This window comes from Orbicella franksi, chromosome 3, assembly GCF_964199315.1.
Source record: "Orbicella franksi chromosome 3, jaOrbFran1.1, whole genome shotgun sequence".
Classification (NCBI taxonomy): domain Eukaryota; kingdom Metazoa; phylum Cnidaria; class Anthozoa; order Scleractinia; family Merulinidae; genus Orbicella; species Orbicella franksi.
In genome coordinates, this window is record NC_138147.1 from 32,348,726 (window position 1) to 32,363,575 (window position 14,850).

The 14,850-nt window shown below is 38.4% G+C and overlaps 1 protein-coding gene and 1 pseudogene across 2 annotated transcripts; one reads left to right on the plus strand and one right to left on the minus strand.

The window, feature by feature from the left end:
* Positions 1 to 113: 113 nt before the first annotated feature.
* On the minus strand, positions 114 to 4,799 carry LOC145482530 (contactin-associated protein 1-like; annotated as a pseudogene).
* A 1,367-nt stretch (positions 4,800 to 6,166) lies between these two features.
* On the plus strand, positions 6,167 to 14,641 carry LOC145482088 (uncharacterized). 2 transcript variants are annotated; one of them, XM_081460682.1, is made up of 10 exons: positions 6,167 to 6,483; positions 6,810 to 6,870; positions 7,008 to 7,105; positions 9,092 to 9,484; positions 9,751 to 9,967; positions 10,617 to 11,968; positions 12,277 to 12,408; positions 12,683 to 12,819; positions 12,934 to 13,096; positions 13,628 to 14,641. In XM_081460682.1, the coding sequence occupies exons 3-10, from the start codon at positions 7,021 to 7,023 to the stop codon at positions 13,807 to 13,809; spliced, it is 2,661 nt and encodes an 886-aa protein (XP_081316808.1). In that variant the 5' UTR covers positions 6,167 to 6,483; positions 6,810 to 6,870; positions 7,008 to 7,020; the 3' UTR covers positions 13,810 to 14,641. The 2 variants fall into 2 exon arrangements, with proteins under 2 accessions (XP_081316808.1, XP_081316809.1); XM_081460683.1 differs by lacking the exons at positions 6,167 to 6,483; positions 6,810 to 6,870 and having other exon boundaries at positions 6,947 to 7,105.
* Positions 14,642 to 14,850: the final 209 nt, after the last annotated feature.

Genomic DNA, 14,850 nt, shown 5'->3' on the forward strand with positions numbered 1-14,850 from the left:
AATACATTGGGCTCAAATTCCTTGGGGCAATTTTCAGAACTAATGATTTGTAGCTCCATCAGAAACTTTATCGCTTATGCTAATGAGGCAATATTGTAAACAAAGATTCTTCCATAAGCACACATGAGCTAGAGTTCGAGAAAACATTGCCCAAGGCTTAATGATTCGATTTCAGTGGCTTTGTGAGAATCTTCGTCACCAGACCGCGGAAGGCTAGCTTCGAGGTTTCCGGAGTGATCCCATAAAGGAGCCTGTTGTAGTTTAAGGAAGGTCCCATCTCTCGTTATTTATATTGGCAAAAATTTCCTCTAACACTTTTAGTACACGGCACTCGGATTCTATTTTCCCTCTCTTTCATTATCTTCTCCCTCGCTAATATTCCTTCTACTTCCAAACTCACTGCATCGGCCTCGGCCTCGTGGATTACTTTGTATTAAAACAAGAAATGACTAATTCTGGTCGTGTCGTGTGCTTGTGTTACAAGTGACCTTGCTATAATAAGTGAATCGTTGCCAAGCGATTGTTGTCCCATAAGATTAGTTCATTCCATAGCACTTTAATTTTCCCATGATATCCTTCTTCTCCGTCATCGGCAGTGTCGCCAAACCATAACTGAGAGACAGGGAGGTGAGACTTGTCTGTCAGAAGACCGCTGTCTTCCCGCCAAGTGCTATCATTCTTATCACAGTTACAGCCTTCCACAGGATCAGCACAGGAATTTGTCATTCCGCATGCGCACCTGTTCCCGTACGAAGCTCCACCCCAATAGGTCATTTTTGCACCGTCCCGTGACCTCCAATAAGCTTGGTTGTCTTTCAACTTAGATTTCTTGCATTCATATTTAATGAACTGGTGACAGTTTGTTGAAGCTTCTGTCGGTCCTGCTAACTGAGAGAAACTGGAGCCAATGTACTGGATGTCACGCTTGTAATTATCATCATTGTTTACCCCAGTGAAGTGGGTTCTGCTTCCGCTGTCATGACTGACAACTGTCACTCCAACACCTCCTTGGTCGAACATGTCACAGTAAACAGTAATTGGATTCTCGCCTTGTACACCATCTGGATCAATGACGTATTCACCACTTACTTCGCTGATGTTTACTTTCACCTCGCTGCAATCTCAGGGTATTCGACATAAACGATGACATCAGCGTAAATTGAGCTTAGTAAGTTAGAAGCACTGCAAGTGTAAGTACCGCCATGAGTGTGGTTCGCTGACGGTACAATCAAGTAATTCGATGTTTGAATAGCTGCGCCTTGAGGTAATGAGGGGACTCTATCGAACAGCCAGAAAATTGTTGGCTGTAGATCACTCGATACGGAATAAGATAGTTCAGGGTTTCATTAACTTTCACAACAACAGAGGATGGAGGCTTGTTAACGAACTTGAGAGAAGTGTAGACTCCAAGCCGTAGTGATGATGTTGTGGTACCCCAAATGTTTGTAGCTGTACAAACGTATGAGCCACTGTCATCTGTGGTGACGCTCACTATAGTCAGATTTCCTTGACTTACTATGTTTCTTGAATCAGCATCGACAGCAAATTCATATGAAATAGTGTTTGAAAGTGTTTACGTAACTCTTATCCTAAGGGTGTTCACATCGTAAACCCCGTACGATTATACTTGAAAAATATCTGTATATCAATACGTTTATATAAGCTGTATCGAAAAATCTGGTTTTAGTTTGAGAAAAGGAGTTTCGTTCTTTTTATTAATTTTCTTCCAGTCTCAGTAAATATCGGGGACCCAGAAAATTGATGGAATTCTCATTCAGTGTTACTGGGAACACTGTCATAACGCGTTATTATAGAAAAACTCGCCGTGATGTGATCGTTTTGTTTTGTTTTTCGTTTTGTTTTCTTTGTTTTCTTTGTTTTTTTTTTTTGTTATTTCTTTATCAGGGTCTGCTGTGTCTGGAGTAAGAAGTATTTGATATTTACATGACCTCCAGTGATGACTTAAATAAAACTTGAAACTGTAGGTGAAGCGAAGTTTCTACCTTAACTGCTGATAACTCCGTACTTCAGAACTATAAAGCCACCCAACTTGCTAGGCGGAACTAATTGTATATTTTAATCGCGGCCAAGCTTAGACGGTAGTTTGGGCGAAGTCTGAATTTTTCTGGAAGGTTCTTGCGTTATCTCTTCTATCTTCAGAAAACAAAACTATTGGTGTCAGTTTGGAAATATTTGAAGCGGACTAATAAACGGACTGCTGGAATCCACTTCTGAAGTTTCCGAACGCTTTAGATACGCTTAGATTTCCCTTCAGTAGTTCCTCTGTTTCTTTTCAAAATAAATGAAGTAAATGCCAGTTACGAGATACTTATATTCCTTACTGAAAGGATGTAAATCATATAAATTGTTTGAAGTATTTACTTTGGGAGGAGAGAAGAGAAAAGAAGGCAATGAAATATGGTCATATTTCAAGCACGGTTTAAATGGCAGTCTCATTGTACATGGCCTACATTTTATAGAAGCGGTTGAAGTCGACTTACGATAACTGAACTCTAAAGTCAAATTCAGCGTTTTCTTACTTGACAAAGACGCTGTCGCTTCTAGCCTGTATTTTAAAATTACAGTAGTGACTTAAAACTGGTTCAGAAAAAAATTGTTGAGAAATCAAATTACATTTAGTAGTCCCAAGAAAAGTCTTAAGGGACAAGAGCTTTCCATTTTCACGAAGAATACTCGGGATGGTTTGGAAGGTTTCCTATAATCCATCTATGCGGGTGAATGTAATATCAATTTATTTTTATTTCATCGTTGTGCTCTAGACACGCTATTAAGCCTTCTCTCAATCTATCCTATTTCTCCAAAACTGAAAAGTGGGTCAGTGCAAATCTCATCATAACTTACATTTCTCAATCATACGTGCTTTAGTCGGCAATCATGTCCCCATGCAGCTGTTGATAAACTGCTGAACAAGTAATTAATAGATCGTTTATAACTATAGCTGGCTTGTTTATGTTAGGAAACACAAAGAACTAATATTGAATATCGGAAATATACCATTACAAACTGTTCTCCCTCTTTCGTTAATATGTTATCGATGACTAGTTTTCACCAGTTTCTGTTACTGAGAAATAGTTAGTGTCGCCGATGCTGATTAAGGCCAGGAGAAGTACCTTACTCCAATTTTCAAGTTTTCAAGTCTTTAAGTCTTCACACTATAAATTGGTAATGTGAATTTCATATATGGCTATGTCAGCACTTGCTTATAAATTTAGCCAAACCCACCTGTCAAGGTGTAACGATGAGAATATTGTCAAAGCTTATAATCTCAAAGCTTAAATCCACGCTTTTGGAGACTGTGCACTGGTCACCACACTAAGCTTCAGATATTACTCTTTACGTATTAAACCCTGTGGAATAAATTATTAGTCAGATTTGCAAACAGGCGTTGATGCTGAATTTTAAAGCTACAGAGGTGCTAAGAAGTATATTTAAAAAAAGAAAAACGATACAATTTTGCTTCACGGACGTGGCATGATTAAGAATCTCTTCGTATTGATCAGAAACAGTTTCAGAGTTTGCCTCAATGGATGTTTTATTCTTAAAAACACAATGCAGGAAGCTCGAATGATGATGTATTTGATTTCAATTCAGGCCTCGATCTGACAAACTTTATAAATTGTTATTTATTTATATCTAGATTTTGACTCCCTAGAGGTTCAATGAAATAATTACTGTTTTTAAATGATATCAATTACCAGAATATGTGCTAGTTACTTTTGACTACTCTAAAAGCTTACTGATGTTGCTGATATGAAAGAAGAGTTAAAAGGTAACATGTGTTGAATTTATAACAATTACAACAAAACATTTCTTCCTTGAAGGCAAAAGGATTTATTTAGGCGTATTCGACTTTTTTTTGGTCAAAAAAAGAGAAAACAACTGTGTGTCTTGCTAGTTTCTACTAGAAAATAATTTTAAACTGCAGACATGATGGATTATTTAGTCGCATTTTTTTCTTAAATGCGCTAATCTGTGAATCAGCCACCCACTGAGAAAATACATCTTTTGTGTATATTGCTCGTAATCTAGGAAAAAGATAAAAAAAAAATTAGAAGCGTTTTGTCAAAATCCAAAAAAAAAAAAAAAAAATGAATGACAAAATTACTTTATTGTGATTGGCTGAGAGCAGGCAGCATTTATCGTTAATTTGTAATTTACACTACACTGCATTGGAAATTAATACAGGCGCGTTCGTTATTTTCTGTATTATAAAAAGGTTATCGTGAGAAAGATTAAAATTAAGGATTTACATTACTCGTGACATTTAAAAATTATTTCAAACTGCACTCACCTAAAGGCTCCTGTAAATTTTGAACGTCTTTTTCAAATACCACTCAGATCTTAGTATAAATCCTCATTTGTACTCGTACTGCACTCAGTTTACTTTATAAAACAAACTCGGTTTTTCCCTGCTTGGAAAGTTGCCAATAATGCATTTCAGAACACTTAAAGGGAAAATTTCAGAAGAAGGATTTCAATTATGTACTCTTTGAAGTAAAATAAAAATTGACTTCCTATCTTGCCGGAAGATATAACAATGGTTTTATACTCTTATAATTTCGTATATTAGATATGTAAACGCTTCTTTGTTGAAATCTGCACTGAAGTAGAACTTAAATAAACAGTCAGTTTTGCTTGAGTTTACAAGAAAATGGTTGTTTGCTGAATAAAAAATTGAAAACCGAATTGAAAAAAAAAAAAAAAAAAAGGATTACAGAGACTTCATTTCGAGCGATATTATATTTTGGGATAATTTTTCCATCTATATTATACCTCATCGTTTGCTCTACCTGTATGAAGCATAGATTCATCACATGGCTTTGAGCAAAGTCGGGGTTATTGTTTAAACTGGGCGTATATATATTTCAACTGAATGTGTGGATATTAGCCCTAGCAAATTAAGAGATTATACGACTGAGCAAGCGTATCTTGCACCAGAACCGCTTGCCTTTCCCTGCGTGCTCAGAATATGCAAGATGACGGTACGTCGAACAGTGTACCTTAGGCAGTTCAAGAACCTTTCAATAAATAAACTGCACAGATAATCGGCATTACAGAATCGCGCCCATCAAAAACTATTGCTGGAGGAAATCGAAATGAGCTAGAAAAAGCATGTATGACTTGCTCAGCCCAGTTAATTTGATGGTCAACCGCAGATGATAAAAGATGTCGCCAGAGAAGGATAAATAGAAAGTCAAATTTAAGCATCTTGTCCGGAAAGTATGGAGAACAAACAGGTGACGACCGTGAAAAAGTTAGTATGCCATTTAATATACTAGATTTAGTTAATTTAACTCTTTGTCTTCAGTTTTCCTTTTGAAAAACATTGAGATTATTGCCATATTACTATTTTCTCTTTTAACAAGTCAATGTCAGAAAAAATGAAATAGTGAGAGGGGGTATTTATTCTCATTTAGACCGACATCTAGACCTCGGTGGACCGGTTACATTTTGCAGTGAAAAAAGTTGCAAACTAAGTGCACAAATATTGCATATTTTCTTCTAATAGTATTAGTTCCAGAAAATATTCTTATTATGGAAGATAACAAAAAAGTAAAGAGGGCGAGCAGATTTACGTTCAGCTCATCGCAGTTCGCAAGCAAAATGTCAGCTATTACAAACCAGTCAGCATTAAATTTATTAAATTTTATTTGTTTGACGTACGAAAGAACATCTTGTTAACCGAGCTTAGCCGGTCTGTATGTGAGAATCTTGACCTCGGTTGTGTGTACAGACCTCACTCGGTCAAGATTCTCCCATACAGACTTCCTGCTCGGTTAATAAGACCTAATTCTAGTAAAATCTAGCAAGAAAGTTTTTTTTTTTCGCGAATAAAAATCAAATGCGTATAAATAGATCCTTTTTCCCTTCAAGTAAGAAATGTTTGTTGTGCATGTTATTAATTCAACACAAGTTTCCTTTTTAACTACTTTAATTTCAGCAACATCAATAAGCTTTTGTAGTAGTCAAAAGTAACTCCGGATGTTCCGATGATTGATATCTTTCAAAGACACTAATTATTTCATTGAACCTCAACAGGGAGTCAAAATGTAGATATAAGTAAAAACCAATTTATACAGTTTTGTCAGATTGTTGCCTGAAATCGAATACCTCATCATCCGAGCTTCAAGCGTTGCGTTGTTAAAGCAAAAACATCCATTGAGGTAAGTTTTCAAACTGTTTCAGATCAGTAAGAAGAGAGTTTTTTATATCCGACACGTTGGTGAAGCAGAGGGCAAAAATTGTACCGTTTTTCTTTTTTTAAATATACTTCTTAGTTGTAGACTACTGCTTTAAAATTCAATATCAACACCTGTTTGCAAATTTGACTAATACTTTATTCCACAGGGTTTAATATATAAAAAGTAATATCTGAAGCTCAGTGTGGCTGACCATTGCACAGTCTCAAAAGCGTGGATTTAAGCGTTGAGATACGATATTCTCAACGTTAAACCTTGAGAGGTACGTTTGGCTACATTTATAAGCAAGTGCTGACATAGCCATATATAAGTTCACATTACCAATTTATAGTGTGAAGACGTAAAGACCTGAAGACTCGAAAATTGGAGTGGGGTACTTCCCATGGCCTAAATCCGAGCATCGGTAACCGACTAAAACTATCTCAGTAACAGAGATTGGTTAAAACTAATTATCGATAACATATTAACGAAACAGGGAGAACAGTTTGTAATGGTATATTTCCGATATTCAATATTAGTTATTTGTGTTTCCTAACATAAACAAGCCAGCTATAGCTATAAAAGAAGACTTTTTAATTACTTTTTCAGCAGTGTATCAACAGCTGCATGGTGATCTGATTGCTGCCAAAAGCACATAAGAGAATCGAAGGTAAAAACAAAAATTGAAGAACTGTCTCTCAACACAAGTAAATTTTTTTGCTCTTTTTCTTCCTCGAGTTTCAGCTTTCTGTAAATACTTAATAATTAATGCTGTAAATGCTGGGCTTGATGTCTTTAAATTTTCAGGTACGTGCTTAAAATGCTGTTGATCCTTTGCCGTCTTGGCACTATATCATTTCTTCTTCTTGGTTGTTACTGGAGAGAAAATAAAGGACAGCTTACAGGTGACTGAATATATCTTGACTGTAAATCGCTATTGCAGCATTTTTGCCTCGCTCGGTACTGACAGTCTGCACGGCTCTCTCACGATGAGATGTACATCTGTGCAAAATTCAATATCTCACTGATTCCTAACAGCTGCATCTCTTCCTCGAACACATTGTAAGGAGTTTTAAATCTGACGGCAAAATAATCTAAATAGTGAAGGTGAATTAATCAACATGAAACGAGCGTGGGACAAAGAAAAATTCTGAGTCCCCGACAGGAATCGAACCCATGACCTCCCAAACACCGGCCGGGCGCTCTATTCCTGTAGGGGACTCAGAATTTTTCTTTGTCCCACGCTCGTGTCATGTTGATTAATTCCCCTTCACATTTCATTACCGAGCGTAAAATTCACCATCTTTATTAACTTATCACTAATCTAAATAGTGTTTCAAATTTTGCAAGAATTAAACCTAATCTTGTCAGTTGTAGCAGGAAGCATTCATTTTCAAATTGCTGTGGCACATTATGCAAATTTGAGACTTTCCTGGTAGTCAATCAGCTATTCTTTTCACAACAGAGCTTTTTTTAATTCTTCTGGCAAAAAAAACGTAAATGAATGAGTTGCCAGTAATCGGATACCCGTGTTTGCGGACAGAACTTTGGAATCGTTAGGGGGCAAACATTGCAAGTCGCTAGAAGGAAATGTATGGCGCGAAGTTGTTCTGACGCCCAAAAACATGGTGTTGGGGAGAGATCAACGCTTTTTCGCCGTTGTTTTATCGCAAATGGATTTTGGCAATGTTGATACATGGAAAATGTAAGATTTTGTTTGAATAACCGTGAAATAAGTGATACAATTTACCGATAAACTCCCTTTTGCTTGCATGAGGTTTATTGTGAAATACATTGAAGAGAATATTGAAAATTTCAATACACGCCTGATCTCGAGAGGCTACCCGGAGCAAATGGTAGAAAAGACATTCCGAGAAGTTAAATATAAAGACAGAAAAGAAGCTGTAAAACAGAAATCGAAAATTGCAGAAGGAACTACTACCCTTTGTGTCGGCCAATTTCGCTCAACCGTCAATACCAAACTTTGGAAAGCATAATCACGCACAAATGGCACTTTTAAACACAAATACTCAGAGATATATTTAAGGAGCCACCCTTGATCTGTTATAGAAAAGGAAAATCACTGAAATACGTGCTTGTAAAAGCAAAACAAAGGCTTTGAGCAACACAGCAGCCACACAGCATGAGCCGCGCGGACTCATTTGTCATTAAATCAACCCCAGACAGTACAATGATCGCGACCGGGCTTATTTCCAGTATTATTTGTATGACTGAGCTTTCAAATAAGCCAAAAGTAGCCTGTACACAACTAAAAAGGCTCTACCGGGTTATTTCCTCTCGATTTATACCTAATTAATTTTGTAATATTTTCAGACCATTACGCGATGCAAATTTCACAATTAAACCTCACGCAAGCAACGGATTTTATCGGTAGGCTTTATCACATATTTCACGGTTATTCAAACAAAAACTTACATATTCCACATATCAACATTGCCCAAATCCATTCGCGATAAAAACGACGGCGAAAAAGCGTTGATCTCTCTCAAAATATCGTTTTCTTTTCCCTCGAAGCAACTTTTCGCCATACATTTCCTTCCAGCGACTAACAATGTTTGCCCCCTGACGATCCCAGAGTTCTTCGCGCAAACACGGGTATCCGATTACCGGCAACTCATTCATTACTGTGCCTAATTTAGTTTACCTATTAGTGTCTAGGCCTGTCTTTTGGCTATAATAAGTTTCCTTTTGGAAGACATTTTTACGACCTTTTACTAGAGGATTTACATGTCTCCCTGCTGTAATGTTTACTAGTCTTTGCTTAGTACTGTTCAGCCACCTGTTTCATTTTTGTTTTCATCTGTCAAACGTATAATTTAATTTCTTCTGACAGTCCTGATTCCATCCCTATTCCTTGTCTTTTTTATCAGATTACCAGCATCCGACGACGCTGTCTCCATCTCTACCTCTTGACAGTCCTCCAGGACCTCTTGGAATACTTCCAGGACCACCATCCCCATTGTCAACTGGCGGTCATCCCCCATCTCCTCCTTCATCGCCTTCTGATGGGCATCCGCCGTCCCCACCATCTCAACCGACCTCTCCATCCCCACCATCTCAACCGTCCCCTCCATCTCCAATACCTGGCCATGGTGCATCGTTACCACCTACTACTTCTGACGATGTAGATGGTAAAACATCATCCGCCGTTGGTGGTTCTACTGCATCAACAACAGCTCCTTCCCCCACTGGGCCTTCTCCTGACTCGTTTTTCCTGAGTTCGTTAAGTCATGGATGCAGTACAGATGTTGTCCCGGCCGACGGTATGGAGGCTAATGCATTTTTATGTGGGAAACATTATTAAAAATTCAGAACTATAATATGAAGTATGCTTTTCAGCATAGGATTGGAAATTAACAATATAAGACGGGCGAAACTTATTATAATGTTACATTTAAGTCACGGAGGCTTACAGTACGTAATAATAATAAAATAAGAATTCATGTTCCTGAATTGCAGTTTTAAGCATTCTGCAGCTCGAATGAGGCTACGCAGTCTAGTTAACACTGATTTTTTTGTTCCTTTTCAGGCTTTCTTGGACCCAGGTGGGATGAAGAAGTCCGCCATTTCCTATATCGCTGTTTCCGGAGCTATGATGACTTCCATAAGTACACTTGCGTCAATCGGTGTGGAGCTGAACAAAGAAACGTCTCAGTTACCCCACTTCCGGACAGTCATTTACCCAGATGCCATTGCGACAAACTCTGTGACGAGTTCGGTGACTGTTGTTTTGACTTCGATTCATTGTAAGTTTTAATTTGTGGTATATATTTTATCCTTCGATTGGTTGAACTTGAGTCAAACAAGATTGATATAAGAGTGAAACGATTTAGCGCAGTATGGAATGTTTCAATTGTAACTTGCCAAAATCAGAATCTAAATACGAAAGTACCTTAGATCGTTGTCAATTCTTTAAAATAAAACTTTGAGTCTGTACTATGTTTTAGCTTTTAGATTTTAACTAGAGCGATAAGCTCGAGCTCCTTGTCAGCTATCAATTGTCAACAGTAGCCTCAATATTGCATGATGTTGAAGATCCAGGCACATTTGGGGGAAAATAGAAAGAAACATAAATGTAACAAAAAGAGGGCAATTTTACACAAGTAAATTTTGCTGTTTTCACTCTGTACAGTAATTAGTGTTATTGATGAATTGTGACAAAAGTTTCCACCTCCATGTGCGACAAAATTCTCATTAAAAATCATTTCCACTTAGATGGGTAGTGTCTTTCATTTACACTTAGCCACACGTAAAACAACTTGAGCTGCTGCTAAGAATGCAGCCATGTCCAGGATCAGACGGAAAGCGATGGTGTCGGACTTATGTTACGCAAGGAGCTAAGAAGTGTAAAAAAAATGGTCCCCGCAAGTTTAATTTCTTGTTTTCATTTTACAGATGCAGAAAATATGTTAATCCTCAGACCAGCCCTTTGAGTGTGAATGAAACCTGCTTAGCACTCAAAACCCGCCCAATCCAAGCAAAATACACTGGCTACGCAGTTCGGAACACGTGCCCACAAAACTGGACGGAAAAAAACGTGCGCCAAAAATGCCAGGATGAGGATTACAGTAACTTTTTGAGGAATTTACCGGTGTTCGACGAAGACAGTCTGGTGACGTATAAAAATGTGTTTTGTGCTAGATGCAATGGCGCCGTAAATACAACGTATTGGAAGTTACAATTCGATTGCGAAACTTGGTTTAATGCGACAGAATTCGATTTAAGCAGTGGCATGGTACTTTTCCATCAAAACTGCTCAGTTGATAAAACACCTAAACAATATCAACTTAACTATTTAAGACGATGCATTCCTCGGTTCCAAGATTGCCACAACATCAGTCACGTTAAAAACGAGTCTTACTGCCAAACAGATTGTTTGAGGTACGCTTTCCCAGTCTGTTTGGATCGCGAAAAGAGACGATTTCGAAACCCACAGTGTGCTCTGTGCAACGGTTTTAAGCCAAATGATCTGGAAACTGAATGCCAATCTGCTAGTGATGGGGGATCGCCTCCCCTCACTATCCTTTTTGATTTCAGTTCCACATCTAAGTACAGTGTTGTAGTAGAAGATAGGCAAAAGAATGTGGTAAAGACAACGAAAAAAGAGTTGTCCTGTTCCCTTGACGAGGTGTATGATCCTTACATGGGGACCTGCAAAAAGATTGTCTCGACTGAATCACAAACTGCAGGTCATGGGAAGGACAACAAAACCGCGGAGAACCGAGGAAACAGCACAGGATTGCATCCAAACTGTACTTTCATAGCATTCAATAACAAGGATTATGTGAAGCTATCTAACGGATCTGTCTACTTGAAACTTCATAAGAAGATGTACAGCAATATGACTTACTTGATACGTGACAAGATATTACTGCTTTGCGTGAATTTCTCAAGAAACCCAACAAGATCTGGATCAGAAAAAGAAATCGACAAATGCAAAATCATTAAAACACTAGCATCTCTCCAACTTCTCACCTCAATCGGCTGCATAGTGTCGGTGGTTTCTCTTGTTCTTCTGCTGATTACTTATCTTGTATTCGCTGAACTCCGCAACTTACCTGGGAAGATCATTATCAACCTGACATTCTCTCTGTTGCTGTACCAAAGTGTCTTCTTTTCAGCGATTAAAAATGACAGCCAAGAGTTGTGCTTGGCGGTTGCAGCTCTTCTTCATTTCTTTGCTCTGTCCTCCTTCGCGTGGATGAATGTTATGGCTTATGACGTCCATTGGATATTTACTACTTCAGGTAAGTTGACCAAGCAGTAGTCACTTCATTCACCCCTAACGAAGTACACGTGACGAAGTATAGATATTATATTTGTCACAACTGAATGACACATTGGATGGCTTGCTTATATATATAACAACCTATTACTTTAAAGAACAGTCTTCTTTCGTCTATCTGTCTGTCTGTTTGTCTTCCTGCTAGTTTCCGTTTGTCTGTCCCTCTGTCTGTCGGTCTGCCTGCCTCTGGATGAGTCTCTCGGTCTTTGTGTCTACTATCTATCTTGCCATGGCTTTCGACTGATTACGTTTCTTGATAATTTTAAACAGGTGTGGCAAATCGGCATGAAAACTTGAACAAACGTCTCATGAGGTATGGTCTGTATGCCTGGGGGTCTCCCATCATAGTCGTCCTGCTCTGTGTTTTATTGGATCATATCAGAAAGGGATCTGTTGGCTATGGTAAGTATACGTTTTCCGACTACACGATTATACGATTAACCAGTTTGATTCGATCTTTAAACATTATAATTAACAAACAAGACAAAAGCGAATTTTGATGGAAACATAGTAATATGGATGAAAAAATAAAATGCACATTAAACATTCACTTCCGTTGACAATTGTTCATCGATGTTGTTATGGTTCATCGCAATGACCATGTATCAGCTATTAACCAAAATGCCAAAATGAACACGTTCTAATCATATGATTATGGTTTGGTTGAAATAAACAGGTCAGGGAGAGGAAGAATGTTTCATATCACAGCCTCAAGCTATTCTTTATTCATTTGTTTTGCCTGTTGCGCTGGTGATGATCTTCAATCTGTTTGCTTTAGGACACACTGCGATTCATATCGTTAAAACACGAAAGGTGAGGAAAAAACAGTGTATTATAGAGCTGTATGTTTAAAAAGAAATTCTTACCGTAGTTTTCTTGAATCACTGTATCAGGCTCTCACAAGTTATTACTTTTCTGTTTCCTTAGAGAACGCAGGAAGTAACCAATCAACATCACGGTACCAGCGTACCTCTGATTTGTGTTAAAATGGCTTCAGTGATGGGAGTCACATGGATTCTCGGGATTGCTGCAAACTTGAAAGTTTTGTCATTCTTGTGGTATCCGTATGTGGTTCTAAACAGCCTTCAAGGTCATCTCCCCGTTATATTTGTGATTTTAGTTATGCTTATAACCTAAAAAAGTAAAGAATAATAGATGTATTCTCCATTTTTTTTCGTGTGTCATTACCGTTGAGGGTAAGCTGGTCGGGGGCCTGGCTCCTGTATCTTGAGGGGAAATTGTGTTCTGCCGTTGCAGCCGCGCGTTTGGCTGCAAGTGCTGTGATATGGCTATTAAACAATGGCCAATTTCCTGAATGAGATGTGCCCGCAGAGAATCATGGTAGTCATATTCATCATCTTGAACTGGATTTTTGCTTCGATGTATACCACAGTTACCACTACCATGATTCCTTGCAGGCGCATCTCAGAGAGGGAATTGGACATTGCCGTGTCCTTCCTCTACTTTTTATGGTTATGACGTAAGCAAGATAAATCAGAAGAACGTGATCACCACTAGGTATTGCATCACCCTTGTTTGCTGGATCCCGCCAGCCACTATCGGAGTTGGGTTATTTATCAATGGTATCAGTTTAATAATGACTCATTTCTTCTCTACACAGGCTTGTTTATTTTCTTGTCATTTGCTCTAAGTGGAAAGGCTCTAGAGTTGTACAGAATGAAACATACCGACATGCGGAGGTATCTGACAGCAGGGAGGGACGCAAATCATGCAAGAAATGATCGTGTACCATCCACTTGTGATACAAACAGTCCTGATAATGCTCAAGATACGCGCTTGTGAATCATAGACAAGTGCTGTGTCGTTGGCATCACATGTGTTGTATGTGACGATAAACTAATAGGGCGACCACGCATCGTTTACAAGGGCCTTCATGATTGGCCAAATGAAACAATAGGTATAAAACACAAACGATGCCCCTAGCCCTAAAAACAAAAGAGGTACAGATAAACAAGAACGAATCAAAATAGAAGTTTTAAAGAGGTGCAGGTCATCTGAACTAATACAGCCCGTCATTGACAATATATGGTTGTACATGATCCGTGCACGAGATGCAAAATATAAGGTTGCATGTAACTTTATACACGAATCTATGTAATAAAAGAATTACGGAACCATCCTTGCAAAAGAAGCAGCCAGGAACTAGTAGCCCATATTTCTTTAATTTGACTCCGAAGGCCTCGTTAAAATCCGCTGTCAGCTCTAACAAATGTACATGTAGGTGGCCGGTTCCCTGTTGATCTTGCAATTCTATATGGAATAAATTAGCATTTTTTATATTTTTTCAAGGAGAAAGTAGTTAGATCATGAAGTGTCACTGTTTTCTCCTTGAAAGCTAAGTAGGACCACCAGCATATAATGATCATGGTCGTAACCTATATTACATTCAAGTTTAGAAAAGACCAAGTCTCGCCAAACAACTATCATGACGACTGCCTGCCGGTGTTTTGCACTACGGTCGCTAGCTAGGGCCCAAGCTAGTCAATCAGTTGTCCTCCCTTCCTAGTGTTGTCGTGATTATGCAGAACGCGTAGTCAGAAGCAAAGAAAAGGAGAGAAAGGCGATCTCGGATCTTTTGTTATTTATCATTTCCAGTCCGCGCTGCGCAGTATGAGCGGCCCTAATGTTTATAAACATTAGAAGTCTCACTCGATGGAATGCCAATCGATGTTATTCGTCACAAACCACATACCTTTTCTTTGAGGCCTTTCACATTCATTCAAACAGCTTCATTGATTTTTACAGCTGCGAAGTTGTTTCATCAAGTGATATGAGAAAGAATGAAGCATAAAGCTTCGCATCCGAATGGCGGTTGACATGAAA

What these genes read in the sequence shown, in the direction of transcription:
- LOC145482088 (XM_081460682.1), top strand. Translation starts at nt 7,021, where the DNA reads ATGCTGTTGATCCTTTGCCGTCTTGGCACTATATCATTTCTTCTTCTT. An exon ending in AAAGGGATCTGTTGGCTATG is followed by an intron (nt 12,409 to 12,682) that starts GTAAGTATACGT and finishes TGAAATAAACAG; the next exon opens with GTCAGGGAGAGGAAGAATGT. An exon ending in GGTTCTAAACAGCCTTCAAG is followed by an intron (nt 13,097 to 13,627) that starts GTCATCTCCCCG and finishes TTCTCTACACAG; the next exon opens with GCTTGTTTATTTTCTTGTCA.